This window comes from Chelmon rostratus, chromosome 10, assembly GCF_017976325.1.
Source record: "Chelmon rostratus isolate fCheRos1 chromosome 10, fCheRos1.pri, whole genome shotgun sequence".
Lineage (NCBI taxonomy): Eukaryota > Metazoa > Chordata > Actinopteri > Chaetodontiformes > Chaetodontidae > Chelmon > Chelmon rostratus.
The window spans coordinates 11644211-11668641 of record NC_055667.1 but is presented as its reverse complement, the minus strand read 5'-3'; the positions used below and the strand labels follow the sequence as shown (position 1 = coordinate 11668641).

The window sequence follows — 24431 nt, the reverse complement described above, 5'->3', positions numbered from 1 at the left end:
CGAAATCCACAGAGGGTGAGCATAACTGCACCATCAACAAACTCAGCTTCCTGGAAAACAGCATATAAAAGTGACCTGCGTGCACTGTTGAAAAAATAGGCACTGAAGGGCAGTTATAGTGAAGTACAGAATCTTCTATCTGCATCAGCAAACAGCTGTTACGATGCTTCACCCAACTTAGCACATAAAGTAAATTCTGTAAATTATATTAAGCTCCAACAAACCCCAGTTCGTACAGAGTTAATCTGACTCCTTATACTACACACAGAATCTACTTCATAAATGGTCCCAAAGTAGATGTGGCGAGCCACTGAAAAAGACCCATCCTGTAAAGAGTGTGCTGAGTGATAAGATGCATGCAGGAATGACCACATGCATGCAAACCTACTGTACATCCACACAGCACAGACACAGGAGCACTGTAAATAAATCTACACATGCACACATAGAGAAACAGAAATCAGCCATGAACCACGTGAATGCATGGTGTTGTGACACCTTGGCATGTATTCATCAACTACATCAAATATTCATTTGCTGTCAAGCAAAGTTAGTTAAATCTTATGAATGGCCTGCAGCTGATTATTTTAAGCGCTCTGACTTATTGTCCCTCCTGTTCACACTTCTTCTTACACGAAAAACGTGTTTTAAAGTTGATTTATAGAATGAATAAAGCGTATTTTGCGTGTTCATGCAGGGACACATCCCTGCGGGGCTCGGTCCTCTCCGAGCTCGGACTGAGCGGCGTTATCGCTTCCGAAGCGTCCTCAGCTGTGCACTGCGCCGTCTCCTGCTCGAGCATGTCTGCGCGTGCGATGCGACTCCCCACTCGGCTAATTGTTTTATTAAACAGCACTTTGTTTTCCGGCAGCCCCGCTGTCTGAACCGTGAGGCTGCGATCGTAAACTTGACATAAGTTGACTTTATGTGACAGGCGGCTACAGACAAACGCTTCGGCGTCTGCGTGCGTGCACACAGTGACAGGCGGCGAACTTGTCATAGCCTGCCGTTAAGTGCCGCCGCTGGCTTTAACGAACACTTCTCCCCCCGGTGAAGCACTACTCGCCACAAACCTTCACGGCTGACATTCAAAAATTCTTCTGCACAGACTACTCACCGTCGTAGGTGAAGATGAGCCGGCTCAGTTTTCCCCCCCTGTACTCTGCTTCAGGAGCTCCAGACGCCTGCTCTGCACTTGAAAAATTCCCCTTCGAAGACAAAAGCTCCAGCGGTGCCTGGACGCTGTCACTCAGGCCGCCGCACGGTGCCCTGCAGGCGGCGAACTGACCGCTGCTGTGGTCAGTCGACAGTCATGACAGGCGGACTCGAGCCGCTATTCGCGTTTGCGGTCGGCAGCACGAAGATCCCGGGTCTCTGTGCTCCACTCGGCTGCTAAACCACCGGAACTACTTCCAACGCCAGCCGGAGCACGTTGAAGATAAATTCATGCACCACAATAGGAGAAATGAAATCACAGACATTTAACTAGTTCCCAATTTCAATATTAATGAGGTTGTACTCGCACATCGCATAGGCTCACAATAATAATAATAATAATAATAATAATAATAATAATAATAATAATAATAATCCACATTACTACATTATGTTATGTTTAAGTATTTGTTAAGTGATTATATCTAATCATCATCTGATGGGCAATAATTATTATTTTCATTATTATGACAAATCATTAAACACGGCAGTGATTTTGACTGTTCTGTTATAGTCTAACAATAGAAAACACCATTAGTGTGATATTGACACACAAAAACACTAATTATTGTATGGTGACATTTACATTTTTAAGAGCAACAAAAACAACTGCTGCAAAATAGTGGCATTTCGTAGCATGCAGGACCACACTGAGTTCTGTTACACCGACGAACTGGAGGCTCAGTGTGTCTGTCATGTTTGGGGTGTTCCACAGTTGGGCTGCATGACTGTAATTTGTTGACTGAAGGCAGAGAGAAGCTTGATGTGAGGCACAGCGCACCCACCTGGACAGGACACCGGTCAGAGCACCCTGCTGAAGCTGAGGAGTGCTGTGATCTGTTTGCCGTTTTTACCTCGTAAAGTTTACACATTCTCAAGAATGTGGATTTGAGTGTGTAGTCTCACAATAGACTGCTGCTGCTGCAGCAATGCCTCTGCCGGTGTTTCACTTGTTTGGGCTGAGCACAGTTTTCCTTCACTTTGCAAATGATTGCCTGAAAATGTGGATTTAAAACCCTTAAGACATATAAACAATGAGCGCGAGTTGTGCTTTGCTTATCATGCAACACACAAACTGTTCCCCTGGGATACAAACATACTACCAATGTGATGCTCTGTCAATGTAGGTCTTGTTTTGTATGTTTTCCATGCAAATTTTGCTTCTTAAAAAAAAATGGAGTGACATTTGTATCTAAAAGTAACACACAGGTTTTCCCCTCAGCACTGGACGTACCCTCCACATCCTTGACTACGATACCAACCACCAAATATACATACATGTACAACCCAATTCTGGCAAATAATCGTACAGAGAAGATGAGTGAAACGATTCACACAACACAACTCACAATGCAGGGACATAGTTGATTAAATTTCTCTTTATGTCTTCTGCCTTGAATTGCCTTGTTGTCGAACAATGCCATACACATAAACTTGCCTTGCCTTGAAAAACTGCTTGAAATTATTTTGATGCCGAAAAGATGAGCAAATGGGAGGAAGCGGAAAACATCCAGGCTTCATGTGGCATGCTGCATTCGTAACTGTGTTTGAATTAAAGCCCTCCTCCACTCAGAACTACTGTGCACTTCACTAAGATGTCTGACCTTCAATGTGTAGAATGATGTATGTGCAGAGTTTGACAATAGATGGCTGTTTTCACATTTACCAGCTGAAGGAGAGAAGCTTCTCCGTGCTCACATTAAATCTGAGTTTACAGCAGGCATGGCTTTGTGACATCAAAACTAGTTTGGAAACCACCAGTTGTGGTCCAGTATGCAACTTACACAAATGTGATGTGGAAACTTGAAACCCCCAGTGCACATACAGAGGATAGACTGTGGTGAAGTAGGAGGCATCTTTTCCAAAGGTTAAAGTTTTGAAATAAAATATATTTGCATATTGATATATATATTTTGATGAGAAGGAGTAGATGTAATTTTTTAACAAGGTAATTGAACTCTTATGTGGAAAAATCCCATCAGTCATGAAATGTATTATCATTCAAAGCAGAGAATTTTAAATGTCTTGATTTTTTAAGATTTCTCAAAACACTATTGTCCAGCAATCAAAACAACTACAAGCACATTTCGGATCAGTTTTCTTTTAATATAAATTCTTTCTTAATCGTTTAACACCCATACATTAAGTCAGACTGAACAAATTATGTGTTTTTGTCTGTGAGCTTGATCACGTGGGTCCATCCCCACTATATCAATGTCAAGTTTAGAAACAACTCAGTGCTGCACTCGTCTGGATGGCGGTGGTGCTTGCAATGGTTACAGAAATATTGCAGTCATAATTATATTGCAGTCATGGAATTTGGGGATTTTCAAACCAGCAATATAAGGCGCTGGAATTTGTGTTTCTTCATGAATTACTTACTTTAACTGAAAGAGACTGTAGGCTGTAATGTTGAAAAACTGCTCTAAACAACAATATAGGATTGTGTTGAACATTTTGACAATGCTAAATAATAAATATAAATATAAATAATATTGATACCAGCAATATATACAAATAAAAAAAATCCTTTTCTTTCTCGAACACTAAGATTCAGGAATACAAAAAGCGGATCAATAAATGTGAAATATATGTATTGCTTCAGAACCAACTATTGCAATCTGTGAGTCCACCACTAGAGGGCTCTCCAACCTAAAACAGCGTTGCCACAGTTTGAAAAACACACAGATGGCTTTTTTAGCGTGAACTTTAGTGTTTTACATGAGTTCAATCATATGTCCTTAAACACTGCTAACTGTGAATGGCCACCTGAAAACACTGTTGGTCTTTTAAGTCATTAAATGACTTCTGATATCTCTCATTATGTTCAACGCGATCCTGGTAATCTCATAGCCAATAACGAATAAATGTTTATTCACCTCGCGATGACAAAATATTGATAGCTACTGTCTGATTTTTTTGTGCTGCTTCTCTATAAAAGATGAATCAAACCAAGTCAGACTTTCTGCTGTCAGGATACTGTTACTTTAGCAGTCCTGTGGGGGAACCATGTAGTATGCCCTATTTTGCTGCGTTTCTTAGGATTACAGTTGGTAATGTCGGCACAGAATGTATCAAGGTACAGCAGTTTCACAGTAAAAACGTTAGTGGTTCGTGTTTCCGTTGTGTGAACATGAGGGACCAGAAAGGCTTCATCAAGAGGAATGTGTCGACTTGGGCGCCTTCCTCCTACGTTGTGATGATGATTGGGCGGCACGACTGGCTCTGCCCGGTTTGATCCTGTTGGCTCACCGGTGTTGCAGTGCGCCGGGCTCGGGTGTGCAAAAGAAGGCGGACAACAAAAACACAATAACTGCCTATTACAATTCATGAAGACAAATTTCAGGTTTGCTGGTTTAATCTCTAGGTTTAACCCTACATCCGTCTCTTAACGTTATGGCAAACACAATACAGTATCGGAAAAAAGTAAGTAATAGTTATTACATGTCTGGTAATATTTATATTAGGCTAATTAGGACATTTAATAACATCTAACGTTTTGAAATGGTGTGAACGCTATCTGCGTTAATAAGATTAAGGAAGAATTTATTGTTGAGTCACATAACTAGACACGTAAACATAATTTCTGATCTGATGTTTGATGTGGGCAGAGGCCATGCAGAGGCTTGACAAAGCTCCGAGACATCAGTCCTCGTTGTCGTCGTTGTTATTCTGTTAAGAAAACAGAGGCTCTAAATCACAAAAGTCTTCATCAGCAATAATGTTAAACAAAATACACGTTAATATTAAAGCATATTATTCAAGCAAAGCTTAAGAAAACCTTCGTCGTGTGCAATTGCGCATGCGTACCTCTGATCGCGCTCTCGACATTCTCGCGAGAATGTGGATTTAGAGCCTCTGTTTTCAAGATTCAAGATTTCTTTATTGTCATTGAGCATGAGTTCTTCAAAAACTAGTGTTGCAGAAATGCATGAACGTCTTGCTTGGCTGATGATAGTGGATAGATTATCTAGTAATTTATTAATATACTTTCATAGAATTATTAACAGCCAGACTACTAAATTTCTTTACGATAATATAATTTACAGCTCAAATACGCATTCACATTACACTAGAGGGGCGAATAGTGGACAGATTACTCTACCCCTCCCTAAGTCTGACTCTATGAAGGACTGTGTTCTACAGGTCAACTGTGTTTTGGAACAATCTTCTAGTGGTAGTTCGTGAAATTAATGGAAAAAACTTTTAAAAAGAGATTAAGAATGTAAATGTTCTCATAAAAGCATCTTGATTATTTGATTGAGTGAGGTTTGTCATGTGATACATGAAGGGTGTGTTGCTTTTCGTTGTTTTAGTGTTTATATTTTAATAAGTATTTTCGGTGTTGTTGGGTTTTTCCTCTTTTAACACAGATTGTGAGCAATTGATATTGTATTTATTGTGTTTTGCATGTATTGTGTGGACCCCAGGAAGACTAGCTGTCGTGTTGGCATCAGCTAATGATCCTTTTAAATAAACAAATAAACATGACAATAAAATTTGCATTGCAACCCCCATGTTAGAAACAAGATAATAAGAAAGATTATAAAATAAAATTAAGATACTAGAATAAAATAAACCAACATGCAGTAAAAATATTCGTAAATGCAATAAAAATAAATATACCAGAAATGAAAGTATACTAAGACAATAAAAATATACTAAACATTGAACAATAAACAATAAAATATACCAGTGAAATGTACCAACAGCAGCTGAAATGTACTAAAATGTATATACTGAATGCAAATGGATGACCATTTAGTTAAGTTTGTGTGTACACAGAAGGTGCAGGTGGAGGTGGAGGTGAAGGTGTAAAAGTGCAATTCGTTGTAATGACAATGAGGACTGATATCCAGGAGCTTTGTCAAGCCTCTGTATGGAGACTTGGGCAGAGGGCATGAGATGGAATTAAGTGAGAGGATACGGTTTCAAATTGTTAGGTCATCTATACGCAGCTAGAGCTTACTTTTGATGATCATCTTTTTCTATTTTGATTTTTGTAATAAAAGATGAGTTCAATGTCAGGATCGACTCAGTGTGTTCTTTTAAAATGCATACATATGTATATACTTAAACTGACAAATTCCGGGTCTGGCCATTCGTTGGACCATTTTATATACTGAGCTGGTAATATAGACCAGGGGTTTATACAGAGTCGATGTACTAGGAATATAAGCACCATGTTAATGTTCCTTAGTAATGTAATAAATAGATAATAATATATAATAATATATAATAAAAATGTTGCTGTGTTGCAAATAGTAGTAGTAGTAGTAGTAGAAGAAGAAGTCCTAATACTGTGTAGAGAATAAAGGCTGAGTATGGGAACTTCAGTTCCCATAATGCTTTGGGGGATATAAACAGGAAATGTAATGTTACCATAGGGTTAGTGACTTAGCCGTGTGCTTTAGCCTAAGTTTATTGAGATTTCGACAAATGAGCACCATCAAAAGTATGCCGAATTGGCTAATAATAGTTTCTGTGTGCAATTTGCCGGGGACTGGACAGACATATGTTACTGAATTGCTTTAATACTGAAGACATTTTAAAAACCTGACTATTCTAAGCCAAGTTCGGGAATTATAAGGATGCCTTTTTTTCTTCATAAATTTATGAACGTTATTCGCAATGGCCATCGAATACAATGATATCCTCGGGGAGTCGAAGTTCCACTGAATCTAAAAATATGTCTATCATGATATGTGTATCATGTGTGTTCGATCGGGTTTGATTTGTTGCCCGACACCGTCAAAAACCAGACAGAGGAAGAGAACAAGAGAAGTGGGTCACTCGCATAATTTCACACCATGATCACACAAGTGTTTTCCTTCTTCTCAGTTGTCTCGGGATGTCACTACTAAGCAGTAGTCACTGTCTAAATGTTAGGTATTTGAATTTGTAGAATATCTTTACAAATGGATTCAGAACGGAAGGAAAGTCAAAGAAGACGGATAGTGTCTTCTGCTTCTGATGACCTTGTTTCATCTCTGCCACTTCGGCATGGAGACAGCGCGGTCGGTATTCGCCAAACCTCCTTGCACCGTCTGGTCTGAACCGGTTCGGAAAGTGCGCGGTCTCGTGCGCACTGCAGACACCAAGCACTGATTCACATAGCACTCCGCGCGCCCTCACCAGGTTCGGCCCCTCATTCCGCTTCGACCTCCCTCATTGGTTAGGGTACTCGTGACTCGCCTACAGCACATGCTCGCTGTTTGGACAACGAGAAAGCCCACGAATTGCGATTGGTTAATGCCCCTCCAAACCTTTTATTTTGGGGCAGGCCCCGTTTAACTCTGCACAGGAGCGCGGAGAAGTGGAGTTGTAAACGAAGCGCGTGCACTTTTCAGCACCAGCATCTTGTGGATAGCAGCCAAACGGAGCAGAGAGGGTAGTCGCTTTGGGTTAGCTGAGGTCATTGTAACAAACCGACGACTTTGCGGTTTGCAACGCCATACAACCGCTGCGATCGCGGGAAAACTTTACTGGTAGTTTTGGGTCGGCAAGTCGGAGGTATAACTCGGCGCAGTTTGAGCTTTGTTTGCCCCAGTGGGCGAATAGTGCCACGAGCTGCAACTCGTTTGAAAGACACAAGTTTCAACAGACCGTTACTTTCGGCTCGCTTGTGTCGAATTCACGCGGTCTGGCTTCTACCAACGTCAACTGCGACGCGATAAGACTAAATGGCTACAAATGAAGGGAAACAAAGGTGATAAAGAAGATTGTTCAACCTAGCGGTTTCGGTGCAGACAACGGTTGACTCGTGGTCCTGTTTTTAGCCACACCACAGCGTGCTCGTACCGCTAACCGCCGAGGTGTCCATTGTGTGAGCATCTGTGTGCTATTCCACTGCCGCCCGACCCCCGGAGCACTCGCTGCCACCACACACCTGCCTCCTCCTACAGCTACAACTGTGTTCAGTTGGATCTTTTTTTGTTTGTTTACTTTTTGAATCCGCTCATCCAAAATGTGTTCTCGGGTTTGGTTCGTAACCGACCGGCGTATCAGCCAGGAATATCCCCAACTTCAGATCCTCCGGGCACTGAAGGAGCGCTGCGCCGACGAGGATGTTGAATTCCGCTCTCTTCTCATGGATCAAATCGTGCTCACGATCAGCGAGGGACAATTAGGTAAGTAACACTCAGTTTATCGAAGCAGCCGATGTCTGGTCGTAAACTGTGCTAAGTTAACGATGCAGTGGATTGCTGAAGCTCATTGGTTTACGCGCTCCACAAAGTTAATGGCTGATGGTCATTGTTTGGGGGCTACACTGCCGTAAAGCAAGTGGAGGGCTAGCCCGGTCTGCCTGTTAGCGAGGAAGCAAAGTGTTACCACAGCCGTGACCGCCTAACCCACTTTCCAGCTAGACTGCCTCCAGACCGAACGGAGCGATGGTGCTTGATTTAATTTCGCAGAATACGTTGCAATCCCAACAATGTAGTGGATGATAAGAGTTACTTAAGAACCAAAGCAACAGGGAAGTCGTTTTGTTTAATATTGTAGAAGCCGAGCCATTAAATGAGACGCTTTTATAAGTGAAAAAAAGATTGAACTGATGTAATTTTTCTGCACATTGCGCCGCATTAAGGTTGCAGTTGTAGGTTTTATTCTTTTCACCCACACGTTATCCTGGGTTTTTCATGTGGAAGGCTTCCTCTCGAAATAGGTCAGAGAAAAAGACACAAGCATGTAAACACGTTTCACAAACAAAAAGCACCCTAAGTAGACTAGTGGTTTAACGTGTATCACATGTAACCAGCGCCTAAGGTGATATCTTTAAATTTGTATCATAGTCTGACCAGAAGCAAAAAAATCTATTGAGGGTAAGCAAAGGAAAGTCAATCTTTAATCTGTGTAACCATAACCAGGAGCTTTTGTTATTACACGATAAATTACTGAAATTGGGAATTTAACCATGTATCTGATTTACCTATTGCGTCAGCCTTTCTGTATATTTCACCTCATCTGTGCTACCTACATTATGTCATGATGACATACAAATGTTTTGTTGTCTTTTTTGTACTACCTTGTCCAGAACGCCCTGTTTGTGTTCTGCTTGTTATGAAATGACAACATTTTACAGTATTGACACAGGAGGCCTTGATAAAGTGATGGTAACAAGAGGAACTCTCAGCAAACACACGCACATGGAATTCATCAAGGTGGTGCGAAGTGGGGCCGCGTCACCAGATGAGAGGCGCGTGGGTCTCAATTAACACATAAATGATGTAGGCTGGCATTGGCAGAGGCTGAATAGTTGGGAGAGGATGTGGGATGAATAGGGGTGAGATTGGGCAGCAGGTCCCTCGCAGGCTACATACTGTTTTAACAGGTCTACTGTACAGCTCAGTCATGGCAAAGCTTTGTACTCAACATGGGGTTTCAAATGCCAACAATGGAGTGTTAAAGTGGAAGGCATGGCTTTTAAGAAGTTACATATGTTCCACATACCATAGCACAGCCAAATTAATATTTGTGAACATAAACTCATCCTAGAATTGGCTATTTGTGGCATTTGTACCTACCACATGAAAATTACATTTAAGTGCAGTCTTTGCTACCATTGCTGGATAATTAGACCTAAAGAAGAGGCTAATCTGTAGATATCATAAAATGCTGAATGCTTTAAGCAGACACTCTGAAAATGTCAAGATATTATCCGATGAAGATAGGTAGGTAGACAGCTGTCTAGACCTGCAGCTTAGCAAGTTACACACAACTGGAGCAGGGCAGTTACCGTGACCTGTAATCCGTGCAGGCCCCAGTTCTTGATAAAGTAAATGTCTTCCGAGCCTTGGTTTGACAACGCAGATTAACAGCCAGTGGACAGATTGGCCACACTGTAGGCTTGCTGCACAGGAAGCCGTGTACATACTCTGTGGCTGGGGTTGTGAGGTGCATACCCTCCCTGTGCACCTAGCACTACATGCAGCTTTTATCTACATATGCATTACCCTCACTTCATTTACACCTAGGCTACAGAAACTCTGGAGTTGGAAGGTACTTTCCGATGCATAATACAAACAGGAGTTGGCAACTTGACTGCATTATCTTTATAAAAATAAAGCTGCTAATCTGTTGAAATATGCATGCTCATTTGCATTAGCATAAGCATGCTTGCTAGAGGCGATATGCAATAGACAATAAATTCTGGAATGTAAGATAAACATCAATAGTAGTAGATACTGCAGTAACAACCAAAACTGAAAAATAAATAAATAAATATTGCACAGGTATTATTTGTTTCAGGTGAGAATGTGTTCACAATCCTAAAACTGATAACACCTTTACAGCTTGCTATTTCAAAGGTTCCTCATGCTCTTGCCTCATTTGTGTGTCCACATTTCACACTCAAGTTAATGGGTTCAGTGTGTCCCCAGGAGGAGAGATGAGTACGCACACATGCACACACACACACTGTTATGCTTTAATGACCAGTGATGACCCATCACATAAGACAGCCAAACTCAAACAAAGCTAGCTAGAGGCATTTCACATCCCATGATTTGCGCTGTGAGACGTTTAAACAGAGACCGGATATGAATTGGTGTTACAATCCTTTGTGATCCTTGCGCCTGCCAGCGGGCACACGTTTACCCAAAACATGATGAATGCAATGTCAGTGACCAGGAAGGTGGAGCACTAAGGCAGTATCTGATTTTACCACCATAAATGTGAGCATGTATCAGGATCAACATACATGGGGTTGAGATACTGCAGCTTTAATGCCAGCCCTTGTTTGGTTATTAATGAAGCCCCATTTTATGAGAAATGAGACTATGATTAGCTGTATGGCTTAGCTTTTAAACTAGAGGTTATTTGTTACAAAATTTCAGTTCCATTTTATAAATGCCTAGACAACACAGAGTATGTTCAGTTTGATGATAATAAAGAGTGTCCAGTCTTTATGGGCCTGTGACTTGATTACACATTCACAGCCACAAAGGACAGTCCCTGGTATCTCATTTATCACATGGCGCCTGAACAGGTATTTTGCATTGGTGCTGCTAAAGAGGTTCACAGTACTTGCTGTGTATGTGTGTCCTATATAATGATGTAACAACAACATTTCCCACGTAGAAATGAATTATATATTTTGGCTTTTAAGTACATATTCCTGACGAGGCAACATGCCTAATGTCACACACCGAGTTGTAAGTGTTAAATTATTAGTAGTTGTGTCAACAGACACAGAGCTAATATTTTAGGTAATTGCAACAGTGACTGACACACCCTGAAAATTTATTTTCACTGTTGCTGTTGTACCTGAAAACACTAGCAGATCCTTATTATGGCATGAGTGGCTGACACGTCTTTCCATATCAAATCTGACTACGTTGTTGTGAAAGCTCAACCTTTCTTTTTATATATGGCTATCCTGCAAATAAGTACTTTTGTTTGTAATTTGCATAGTTGCAGCAGTACCAGCCAAAGAGAACAGTGTCTGCTCTATGATTACTGGACTATAAACCTTCTGACTTCATACTTTCTGATGCTGAATCATGTTGCATCACTGCAAAAAAACTGTGGTGAGAATATGCCGCAAGTGACCACAAGCCCACAAATATTATCGAGGGAATGAAGATGCATTTTTTTCCCCTGATTTTTCTGCCATACCACATTAATTGCACACACACAAGAGAAGCAATGTTCTATCAGGTTAGAAAGCTGACAGCAGCCACCAACCAAAACTTCTTGACTTGCCGGTGTTACCAGCTACTTGGGCAGGTGATGAAGAATCGTTTGGAGATGTTACAGAAACATCAGTTAAACTAGGAGCAGCTTATTTATTTTTTGTTTGTATCAGCTAGTGTTAGTGGTGAATACAAAATATTTCCTACCCAGCATTATGTCAGAAATATAAATATAGCCATTGAATAAGGCTTGGCACAAGGGAAGACTCATTCTGCCACTATCCCCAAGTACTTCTCCATTCCCTACTAGTTGATTACAGACTTGGATATCATCATATTAAAGCATCATCATACAGTATGACCAAGTTAAATGTCATTTGAAATAAAGTACACATTCATATAGATTTACTTCCCAGCTCTTATCCAGACTAAAAGATGACTCTTTGTCAGTGGCAAGTGTTTGTTGAGCTGTTTACATGCTATTCAGCCTTACCTTTGCTGAATATGTTTGTTGTTTCACGATATGTCTTACTTGCCTCAGTTAGTTCAAGTAATGTAAATGTAGAGTAGCTATCAGAGATACAGTACACAGGCTAACTCACAGAGGATATGCGGGTTTACATGGCCTCTGTGCTCGCTGAACAAAAGATTTTTTTTTTTGGTTGGCCTCACAGTAGGCCTACAGTATACGTTTTTGTCTGATGTGTGTCACTGATGACAGATATGCAAATGGCCCACTGAAGCCATTGTTAGCCCAAACCGAACCAGAAGCAACCATGGGGAATCCTGCTGCCCGATCAGGCTAATTTAGGCAGGATACCCAGACTGACATGAGATTGCATTCAGGGCTGGCAGGACCCAGCAGCCAAACATTGGCACAGCGTTCATCGGCATCGCCAGCTTTGTGACGTTGCAGCGGTATGCATAGAATCCTTGTTATGCTTGTTAGCTTTGTCAGGCAGATTGAAAATGGGACACGCATATACAGTCCATTGAACCATAAAAACACTACGGTCTGTCGCAGAGATAAGAAAAATCCGTTGTAAATCAGTTGTAGCAATAAACACCCACCCACACTAAATGTAGACACTGTCACACAAAAACCTATGTTGCCTTTGTTATACACCAAATGGTCCGGAGGGTTTCTGAATGTTTTTGCAATGGTCACATGACGGGCAGCGCAGTGCACACGAACACTTGCACAAATGAATAGGACTGATTCATCTGGCTGCCTCATTGGTCTCTGTTTGGCTCCCCTAGAGATGGAGACGAGCACCATAAACAGTGAATACTGTCTGTCAAAAACCATGAGACCACATCCCCTGACACTTCCCACTGTAACACCACTCACAGTGCTCTCAGTGGCTGCACAATCAGATCAGTGTGTGAGAGCGTTGAATAGGGCTGGAAAGACAGTGAATCTTCATGCTTCTATACTGAGACTGTGAAGAGGAGGAGGAGGAGAAAAGGGGAGGGGTGGCAGTCTTTTCATGGCTTCATACTCCTTTTTTCTTCTTCCTTTTGCATTCCCCCCCTCCCTTCCTCTATGTTAGGGCTACAAGACATCCCTGACCTTCTCTGCCTGCTGCCGCTCGTTTCCCTGTCTACCTGTCTGCACAGAATGACCCTTGAAACAAGTGTTGGTCCCACCCATAGTGCGCGCTTGCTCCGCAGTGCATCCGCTGGCACACCAATAGCTGCCTGCCTGATGTTATTACGTATGCAGCAGCCATGAAGCTTCTCGTGACCCCTCATGATCTCAGCCAGTGGCGCTGTCACTATTGTGAGCCTGCAGATTCTAAGATGGCTGAAATTTAGGTCATGGTAGAGGTGAAGTGCTGTGCCAGTGACAAATGTGTCTCCACCCCTCTTTCCCGTACATACGTATATACTGTATGTGCATACCCACACATACACACAGGTTTTTGTTTCCACCCAATCTGTTCATCATAATGAGCTGTTGGGTCGCATCGCCTGCTCAAAAATCTCACAGTCTGTCTCCGTTTCCTGTTCTCATCCAGGGTGACAAAGTAACACCAGTCACCAGTAAAATGCTGCCAAATCTTTGGCAATGGCTGGTGAATTTGCCATCTGTGTTTGGCAAATCTCAAGCTAATATTCTGTTATTTCAAAATCGTATTCTGTTCTGCAGATACAGATAGCTGTTGATGGAGAGTGGAGATGGCAAGTGAATGTTGAAATTTGCCAGATTTTTTGTCTTGTAGAGAAGTTAGTGTATACCGAGTCACGCCAGCTTTATTCCTGCCACCATAGTCTACAAGCTTCTTTTTGTTAAGTCCCCCCTGTTTCTCATGGCTTGTACATGCTGCGCTGAATTGAAACGGCTGATCAGTGACCGATTCAGATGTGTTCAGTTTGTTTGTTGTAGTTCCTTAGCCTACATTTACAGAATAAAAGTGGTGTCAGGCTGAGACATTGAAAACCAATGTCAGTTTGGATTTCAGTAAAACAGAACACATGAATTTTAGATCAGAGTCACTAGATGACAATGATTTCACATTGTGATGGGATCAAGAATTATTGCCATTTAAATTAAGGAATAGTGGACTACAGTATAGTCAAAAATAATCTGAAATCTTTAAAGACCTAAATGAATATTTTGTTGCACACAATATAACGTTTCTAATCATGATTCTCTCCCTGATGTGTGTTCATGTGTGATTAACTTCAAAATAAACACCCTTGGGCTTTCAGACATCTCTTCCTACCCCACTGCCCTACATTCAGACAAAGTAGAGTATCAGCAAGGATATCTCTTTCTCAGGCAAAGGGGATTGGCTTGTTGGCCTACGAGGCAGAGGAGCTGGCAGCACTGCAGGGGAGGACTGTGTATGGATACGGACAGCATGTAAATAATCATATCAGCTGGCCTGGCAGGTTCTGAATTCATCGCTTAACACCACTATCCTTGGATCTGGCTGCCTCTGCCTGTTCCTGTAACCTGGCCAACTCTCAGTCGGGGCTGTGTGGTGACGACCGGAGCAGTGTCCACAAACAGTCTCCATAAGAGGAGTAATCTTTTCCACCAGTAGCAGGATTCCAAATCTCACCAATCACTTTCACAATGCTCCTGCTACTTTAAATAAGATTTTTAGGATGAACGGTAATTATATAATGGCCTATTACAAGCTAGGCGTTGCTCTGAAGGACTTACTATATGTTATGGTCCAGAATGTTTTCTAATTCATGTACTCTAAGATGACAAACGAATGAATAGCTAACTAATAAAGGATTTTTTTTCTTGTTTCCACCCTACAGGTCTGCGAGTGGAGCAGGAATTGGTGACATCTTATCCACAGGTGGTGGTGGTACGGGTGCCCACGCCCTGGGTGCAATCAGATAGTGACATCACCGTGCTGCGCCACCTGGAGAAGATGGGCTGTCGGCTGATCAACCGGCCCCAGGCCATACTCAACTGCGTCAACAAATTCTGGACCTTTCAGGAGCTGGCCGGCCATGGGGTTCCTCTTCCTGACACCTTCTCCTATGGTAAGTGAATACCTGCCGTTCATCTTTTTCACATTGTTGATATGCTGTTGTAGCGCTGTGTTGTTGTAACAGAGTCTGAAGCAGTGTGTTTCCCCATGACTATACTCAGCAAGTCAGTTGATGAATGTGTGATGCAGCTGGCTTCAATAATACATCTACTTCCAAGTGTGTAACAAATGCTGGTCTTCAGTTGGCTGCATTGTGCCTTATGTGGGGCTCTAACAGCTCTGTGCAAACTGCAGAATGCAGACTGTAATACCTGAGCAAAGTACATAGCTGGACAAATGAATAAACACCTTGGCTCTAAAAGAGAAGTCCATCACAGCACCCGCTGGACAGCTTCCTTAAACAAGTCCCACAGACCCGCTCAGCCCAGCTTCAAAGTGGAAATTGTTTAGTACATCAGTTTCTATATGAATTGTGTCCATCATGCTTTGTGTTTACTAAAAAAATATGATAAGTAATGTGACTTTTAGTATTTTAGTCAAATTAAGTGACAGTGAGTAAACACAAGATAGAGATTATGGGAAAGAAAATAGATGTAAATGTTGTCTCTAAGTGTGTATACCTAATGAATAATTTATAATAATAATTTATATGGGAATATAATTTGCTCATCTATAGTCAAATGGATATTAGCATGAGCACCAGCACTGCTGTGTTGTGTTTTTTATGATATTTCAATCACATTAGTTGCATAACAGGCTTTTATCCACATGTGTCTGAATCGCAGATTAATAAATGATCAGTCAGATGATTGCTTGTCCGTTGCAGTTACTTAAACAGCAGAGAGAAAGTCCCATTCACACACATGGTCAGATGCTCATAGCTGTCCATTAAACCACATACATTTATCATTTTCACATTTTCTCAAACACCTAGCTACCTAACCTTACTGTGGATGAAGGGACATGAGGATACACCCCTCACAACCCAAGCCAGGCGGCTGTTTTGGTTTTTGTAGTTTGCTGATTTTATAAGACAAAACAAAGGCTGACAACCAACACACAACCACACATGTCTTTCTGTTTTCCACAACTCCACAGCGCTGTGGTGTTTGTGAGAGCAGAAAGGGAAGGATACAGACAGCGAAAGAAAGGGGGGGGGGTGTTTGGCCTACATTCCATTCGTCTCTCTGCACAGTAGGCCAGGCGATGCATGCAGAGCGGCTGGAGAGCTTATGTAACACCCCCACCCCCCACCCCCGCTCCACCCCAATGCCCCACCCCATGCCCTCATGATTTTTTCAAAATAAAAGATGCCATTGCTTCTCTTCTGCTCTCCACCTCAGCAGCTTATGATGTGGTTGGACCCACATTTGCTGTCCGCTCTCTCCCCTCCTCCGCTCCCTATGTTCTTTCCCCCTCTCACTGAAAACACATGAATCAGTGCATCTGGAAAAAGCTGTGTGACAGGGTATTTCACATCTGTTCCCTTGACTGAATTCCAGAAGAGAGCAGACAGGCACACAAAGACGGAGAGAGAGAGACAAGGAAGTGGAGATGGAGAGAGAGGGGAGATAAAGTGTTAACACCTCCCATTTTTCCAATATTTCTGACACATTTTTCAATCACTTCTCAAGCCAAAGCAGAGAAAGCTGAAGCTCAGCCCTTGCTACAGGCTGCCATTCTGAACCAGCGTCAGATATGGTCAGCTGCTTCACATTAACGCCTCCTTCACTGACTGCTCTGTTCCAATCTCATGAATCAAGCAGCAAAATAAGTATAAGCTCAGGACACCACTCCTACAGCCGTGCTGTTTGAGTCACTTCTGTTGCCACAGCAACAGGCCACATTCCCTCCCCCCACCCTGCTCAGTCGACTGTAATGTGTGAACCATTCGATCAAAACAAGGACAGCTTTTAATATATTTTACACCTCTGTGTGTGCGTGCTTGTCTTCTTTGTGTTTGTGTGCATGGGCATTTCCCAGGAGGGCACGACAACTTCCGTAAGATGATTGATGAGGCAGAGCCACTGGGCTACCCCGTGGTGGTGAAGAATGCACGTGGCCACAGAGGTAAGAGCATCAGGCTGTGTCTACCTGTCACCAACTCTTTTCACTACACCACACCTCAGAGATCTGCACACCGCAGGCCCCTAATGGCAGCTCAGTCCACCCTCATATGAAATTCATTGACAGTGTGTTAATTGATTAGGACTGTGGTGCTGCAACAAACACAAAACAGAAGCTTGCAATGCTCGCAGTATGGCTGCCGGATTAGTTTACATATTGACCCTGGTTTCCCCATTTTCCCTGAGTTCACAGGGGGCCTGTGTGGGAAGTTTCAGCCTTGTCATTAATGTTTGCCTCCAAGAGATAAGTCCCAGTGTCTGTTGGCCCATTAGTCCTACCATTCATGGTTATCGACACTTGACTGGCTCTGCCATTGTGTTAAGGAATAACAATGGACCTTGGCTGGCCTGGGCTGCCACCACAGTGCATTGTTAGGGAAAGCAGCCATTGGTCAACACTAACTTGACCCTTTTTATGGAGTTTAGCATCTCAAGGGTTGCTTTCCTCCCCTCTGCTGTTGACCGTTGACATTGGCTGAAGTCCAGCCTGTCTTCTTTCTCATGAGCAAACAAGGCCTGTGACTAAGTGTAAAGGGTTGCTTCAAACCTCTAAGAATCATTGGTATAAATTTGAATTTAATGTGCTCTTCCTGGCCAGTTCTTGGAATGTGAACTATTACAATTCACAACATAGTGTATGCCTTTGGGTGCACATTGTCCAAACAATACATCATCAATACAAAGTAGTCTTGTTCACATGTGTCACTGAGTCACAGGACCGTAATTCCTTGCATGGCTTGTTTTTGACTGGACTTTTGACTGCCCGTCTTCACATCTTTATGATGTTACCATGGGATTGTCTTGTCATCTTGTGTATATTGTCACTTAGACACAATGTGCACATACACATACAGCAAGCACATGATGATTTTCCCTAGTGCTGGAACTGGGGTCAGAGGGCTTGACAACCAGGAGACAGAGCCAAAAGGTGCAAATTAAAACAGGCGTCTTCTACCCTCTGTGAGAAGCAATATCTGTGGCTGCTAAGAGGACTGTCTTATCCATTATATAAGAAATGGGAACTGACATGAGACTTGGTCAGCAGAAGCATCCACTTGTCAGCAAAACTCTAAGGAAGTAATCCAACCTCAACTAATATTACGCAAATGTCAGACCCTGCAAACATCTTATTTTCATGTGTAGTAATCCAGATAGCCTGAAAACTATCTTACCTTTCCTTCCCTCCCTCTCCCAGGCAAGGCTGTGTTCCTGGCTCGGGACAAACACCACCTGACAGATCTGTGCCACTTGATCCGCCATGATACCCCCTACCTGTTTCAGGAGTATGTCAAGGAGTCACATGGCCGTGATGTGCGGGTGGTCCTGGTGGGCGGGCGTGTCATCGGCTCAATGCTACGCTGCTCCACTGATGGTCGCATGCAGAGCAACTGCTCCCTGGGTAGGCAGACCCCCGAGAATCAACAGTGACACACTGAATGAAAACCACTGAACACTGTCACACACACATTACTGAACTCATTCCCCCTTCCTTCATTACAGTTATCACCAGTGGCACCACAAGAACACTCCTTAAGTTTACAAAATTAGTTTATAGTTAATGTGGTTCCTTTAAACGTACTGATTATTTGAATCATATGAAATCTGTCTTGAGTTGCCTTGAGTCTTGTAATGTTTTATTTCTGGTCGTGTGGTTAAATGGCCTCAGTGTTCTTGGGGAACTAAAGCTGTTCTGGTTATTATTAGGATTTTAGAGATGGAGCAGTTTTCAGGAAGCATGTTTTTTTTAGACATATTAAAGTGAAAGTAAAGCATGAGCATTAAGTATTAACAAAGAGGGATTTTTAAAAAAGCAGGAACCGTGCTGTATTTTATTCAGCTGCTGCTCTGTGTGCCACATTTAAGGTGCCATTTAAGGTGCCACTATTGCTCTAATCATTCCTGTATATGATCAAACATAGCATGTTTCTAAATGTTTGATCAAGTATAACACTCCAACTGCTTCATAAACCAGTTTAGGGAGACAGTGCCAAGTCAACAAGCTTGTCCTAAATATGCCCCAGAGACATCAGCATTCCAGCTGATGAGACTGATTTTCAATGTCAGAGTATGAGCAGTTTTGGTCCAGTTGAGGCTGTAATGTGCTGTGACATATTTAGGACATCAGTCATCAGATTATTCTGCATTTATGTAACGGATGATGTTGACACTTGCACTGACTCTAGGTGGAACTTGTGGTACTTGATTCTATGGCACTGGTTGTTAAAAATAGTAAAATTTTAAAATATTTCTTAATTGATCCACATATTTTTTTAAAGATTGCTCTTGCTTGATAATTAAATGTACAGATCACAGATTGTGGTGGGCATTAACCAGCTTGATGTCTCTCTCTGGATTGTTAGGTGGTGTAGGTATGATGTGCCCACTGAGCGAGCAGGGAAAACAGCTGGCCATCGAGGTGTCTAACATCCTCGGCATGGATGTGTGCGGCATTGACCTCCTGCAGCTCAACGATGGCTCATTTGTGGTGTGCGAGGCCAATGCAAACGTGGGCTTCATCGCCTTCGACCAGGCCTGTGGCATGGACGTAGCAGGCATTGTCGCCGACTATGCCCTGTCGATGCTCCCCAGCCGCCTCACCCGCAAGATGTCCCTGCTGTCCGTCGTGTCGAGCACTAGCGAGACGAGCAGTGAGCCCGAGGTGTGCCCCGTGCCCACCGGTGGCGGCTCGCTACCTGAGGCCGTATGCAACATGAGCGTGGGTTCTACCTCCAGCGAGAGTGACCCGGAACTGGCCGAGCCGCCCCAGTCCTCGCCCCGCAAGTCCACAGCCCCCACCCTGCCTGATCTCCCTGACCTCCCCGATCCAGCCTACAACTTCAATACCCTCCTCGCCAATGAGATCAAATTATTGACTGAGTGAGATTCAAGCAGTTTCATGCACCCACAAACGCCACAAATACATAACACGAATACACACACCTGTACGCATGGCAACAGACATTCCTTTTAAAAACACATATCAATCCAAAAACTATTAAAACATGCAATGTTACATCCAGAACAAGAGCAGAGGTAAACAGAACACGTGTACAGATACAGAAATACAAACACCAAAAAATGAGCTTTCTCCTACTAAATCCCCTCACAAAAAAGAAAAGAAACAAAGATCTGAGGCTGCTCCCCTGACTCTCCTCGCTTTGCACCTCTACTCCCAAACCCCACTATCCAAACTTAGCTTACACTGCAGCATGGTGGCGAGAGTGGGATATAGTACATACGATAACTGCCAAACTGGCCTAGTTTCTTTTTTGCAAAATAGTGAGGGTGAAGGTGTTTGTTTTTGGGTTGGGTGTGGGATTCCCATAGAGGCATACACCTGCCTGCCTGTACTTTTATCCTTATGATACAATAACATTATTAAAAGAAGAATCTACAGTATGTCATAAAAAGGGGTTTCCTGCTGAGACTGTAGTCAGGTTTGGTGGATTGGAGGCGAAATGAAGTGGGTTTTTTTTTCAAGTGATTAGCTCCTTGCAGGAGGAATAAATCCTAATGCTAGGCACATTATACTGTCAGTTTCAATGTAGCAATGAAGTTCGCCTGCCAAGGACACAGAACAGGATGGGACCCATCCTGCTGCAACTGGAGATGGAGAAATTTCATGTCAAATTTATTTCCATTCATAATTCATAATTCAAGTGATGAACTCACTCCACACTCCAAGACAAGATGCCATATGTTGTAAATCCAACTAAAACAGGTTGTATAGACAATGTTTTTCCTACCAGGTTAACATTAAATAACCATAATTTAATACCCATAAAAATGCAATTTTGAGTCATTGATATTAAAATGTAGCTGGAGCTGCATCATTGACAGTGACCAACATTACAAACCGGTAGCACCAGAAAATCATCCAGGGTGCGAACATAATGCTCATAAATTAATGTCTCTGTTCACTGTGAAGGAAGCAGACCAACGTAATCATACGCAAAACTGCCCTAACCTGTGCAAGGTGGTAGAAATAACAAACACAGCAGCAATTCTGTTGAAGAGTTACAACCTGGAATATAAAAATGAGTTGAGTGCCATTACTTGATTTTAAATTTTACATTCCTACATAGCTTGTTTGATTAGCCTTACCAGCAGCAGCAGTCTGCTGCTTTTTAAAATTCATTCAATGTCTAGCACTTTATGATAAACAAATGCATTTTTTTTCTCTCTCGCTCAGATGACATATTTAGGAAACATGAGACAGAGTGTGAACAAAATATACCTCAAAACAGTGACTTCTCACTGCCATAGGATGACAGATATTCAAACATACAATACATATCAGCCAGGATCCTTGTGATTTTCTAATGGCCCCGATACACCAGGTGTTCCTTCCCTTTATGTCTATGAGCTAAAAAGGTAGTTGTGTATTATTTTCTATTTCTTCTTTAGCTTCTTTGTAAATATTTAGGTAGTGAATTAGCTTCAGTGCATACTAGTATCCAGCTGATGAAACTGGAACGGCTGAAAAACTGCCAACGTTGAAATTTTCATAAGCTATTGTGGACAAACCTGTTTGTACAGACCTGCAATACTGAAAGGTTGAAACTGAAATTTGGTGCTAACATTTCTGGATTTGGTTAGATGTGATTTCTCAGTCTGATATGATTTGTAGATTTAACTTTTTATTGTTTTCACCTTGTTTTTTTGATAAAAAGAAGCATCCTAATCTACAAAATATGTTGGCATGATGTACAAATAAAAAATGGAAACTATATTTTTGCAGTCTCTTTGAATAGAATGTTACTTTTTCTTTCCTTAGAAAAGAAAGGAAAAAAAAATCCAGGGATTTCAGTGGCCAAGAGCTTATTGCTCCCGGTTTTCATTCCTGTTGATTTACCTCCTGTGCGCCTTCTGAAATAACTATCAACACAAAGGTTCATTAAGAATAAGTTACAGCTCTGATCAAAAGCACAAATGTAAACCCTAAGTTGTTCCATGTAGTGACGTCCACATTTTTAGGCTCATAACCCTTTCTGTTGAACACAACTCAGGGAAGCAGCCTGGATCTCACCCCTGACCCCCAAAGGCACGACATATCCATCCGAGCTAGAGACATGTCAAAAACACAACACATATCCACAGGCAGACAAAAAGATACACAAACAACAATGAAAAAAAGGTTGTAAACTACAGTATAAGACAATGTGGTGTATACCATGGTTAACATGCACTTTTTTTCCTTGCTTGTTTTATATTGTTCCTTGTTTTCTTCCTAATTTATGGTATTTTTAAAGAAAAAAAGTGGTTTGTGTGCACTAATATTGTCTCAATAAAGTGAAACCGCTGTGGAGCTTGATTTTATTTTCCTTTCTTGTGGGCCAAACTTACTCACTGCCTGGCATCTAAAGGGCCTGCTTGAGGGTGCCAAATCTAAACCCACCAGACAACGGGAAAGGCAGCTTTTATTTAAAGTCTGCTGTCAAGTGATCACAGTGGCTTCACTGAGAGAATAACAGCATTTACACGACTGTGATGTTGTCTGATATCTACATAATGAAAGTATCTGACAAGCAAACTGTGAAATCTGCTGATGTCCGCTCTCCTGACATGCAAGGGCCGGTGGGCTTGATCATCACCAAGTCACATCCCAACATAAAAGCTTATATGGGCGAACTATCTCCAGTTGTTGTTGTCCCCTATTTTTTGAAGTCTTTGTCTTTGTATTGAAGCCTGTGTCATTCTTCATCGTGTACGTCAGTGTAAACAGATCACATATCCATTCAAGACATTAGCCCATGTTATTAAAATCTGAATTTTACACATCATCCGTATGCAGGCAGAGCACATCTAGCCATCACAGGTTCATTTAACTGTGCCCTAGCAACTTTTAAAATGCCTTTTCACTGTCTGGTTTCTTTTGGGAGCATTGATTTGAGGATCATAGTTGAGTCAGGCGGGTTTCTTTCTGCTTGGACTTCATAGATCAGTGATAAAGTGGATACACAGGCATGGAAGCTACTGAAAGAAATGGGTACTGCATGCTAGTGATACAAGGAAGAAAGACAAAAATGTGTGTAAATCATGAAATGGTCAAAAGTGTATTGTATGTGCGGTGCTTGGCCAGCCTGGAACAAACACATAGGGACCTCTGGACTAGTCACTGTGTACACAACAGAGCACAAGGTCGCTAGTTAATTCCAAACTGCTGCTAATGTATATTTGGCTCAAAAATTAAAAAGGGAATATGCGGAAACCCAAGCGTTTCTGTCTTTTGCTGCCTCTCAACACATAAAAATGAATCTGAATGCCAAAAAAACAAACATTTTGTGGTATAATTCAGTACTAATAACACTAGTAGTGAGATGATTTTAAAAGTGATTCTTTGTTTTGATATAATGAATAAATGTTTCAGAATTGTATATAATATGTAGAATTTCACTGCAATCATCAGGTTCATTTTACGTTAGTGTGTTTTAAAATGAACCCGAGGTTTGCTTAAAGGTTTACAATAAACTTTGATTTTTGCAGGAGGAAAATGCAATGTTTATGCCTCAGTCAAATGCAGCTCTCTGCTGATGATACATAGACATTAGAAATCTTATCTTTAATTCTATCTGCATCTATGGTCAACTGATGAAGAGGTTCTGGACTGCTTGGTACGAGATGAACAAAAACATTGCATAAAAACGTTTCGAGCAAATTCCCTCACCATCACTCTGTTCTGTATCATTCTGACAGTGTTACAAACTGGATTCCCAAATCAATCATTCACAAATGTGCAAAATGATGTAAATATATATCCCTCTTTTTTTTAGATGAAAATAAAGATGAGTCATTATTCAAAACCAATGAAAATGCATCTCCTCCTCCTTTTGCTGCTTACATTCATCATTTCCATATCAACATTTGTTTTTATGTGCTTACAGATAAGTAACCTGAGTACAAATGTCACTTTTCGTCCTCCAGGATTTTTCCATTATGTGCTTATGATACCAATTCACAACATCTGGTACAGTAAATGACATCATAAGCTCTAGTCT

At 41.8% G+C, this 24431-nt stretch overlaps 1 protein-coding gene across 1 annotated transcript; it reads left to right on the top strand.

Annotated features, from left to right (window-relative positions):
* Positions 1-7650: 7650 nt before the first annotated feature.
* On the top strand, positions 7651-24168 carry rimkla (ribosomal modification protein rimK-like family member A). The gene is made up of 5 exons (XM_041945995.1): positions 7651-8345; positions 15129-15359; positions 17291-17377; positions 18629-18832; positions 19794-24168. Exons 1-5 carry the CDS (start codon positions 8183-8185, stop codon positions 20312-20314), a joined length of 1206 nt encoding a protein of 401 aa, XP_041801929.1. The 5' UTR covers positions 7651-8182; the 3' UTR covers positions 20315-24168.
* Positions 24169-24431: the final 263 nt, after the last annotated feature.

What these genes read in the sequence shown, in the direction of transcription:
- rimkla (XM_041945995.1), top strand. Translation starts at nt 8,183, where the DNA reads ATGTGTTCTCGGGTTTGGTTCGTAACCGACCGGCGTATCAGCCAGGAA. An exon ending in TCCTGACACCTTCTCCTATG is followed by an intron (nt 15,360 to 17,290) that starts GTAAGTGAATAC and finishes GGCATTTCCCAG; the next exon opens with GAGGGCACGACAACTTCCGT. An exon ending in GCAGAGCAACTGCTCCCTGG is followed by an intron (nt 18,833 to 19,793) that starts GTAGGCAGACCC and finishes CTGGATTGTTAG; the next exon opens with GTGGTGTAGGTATGATGTGC.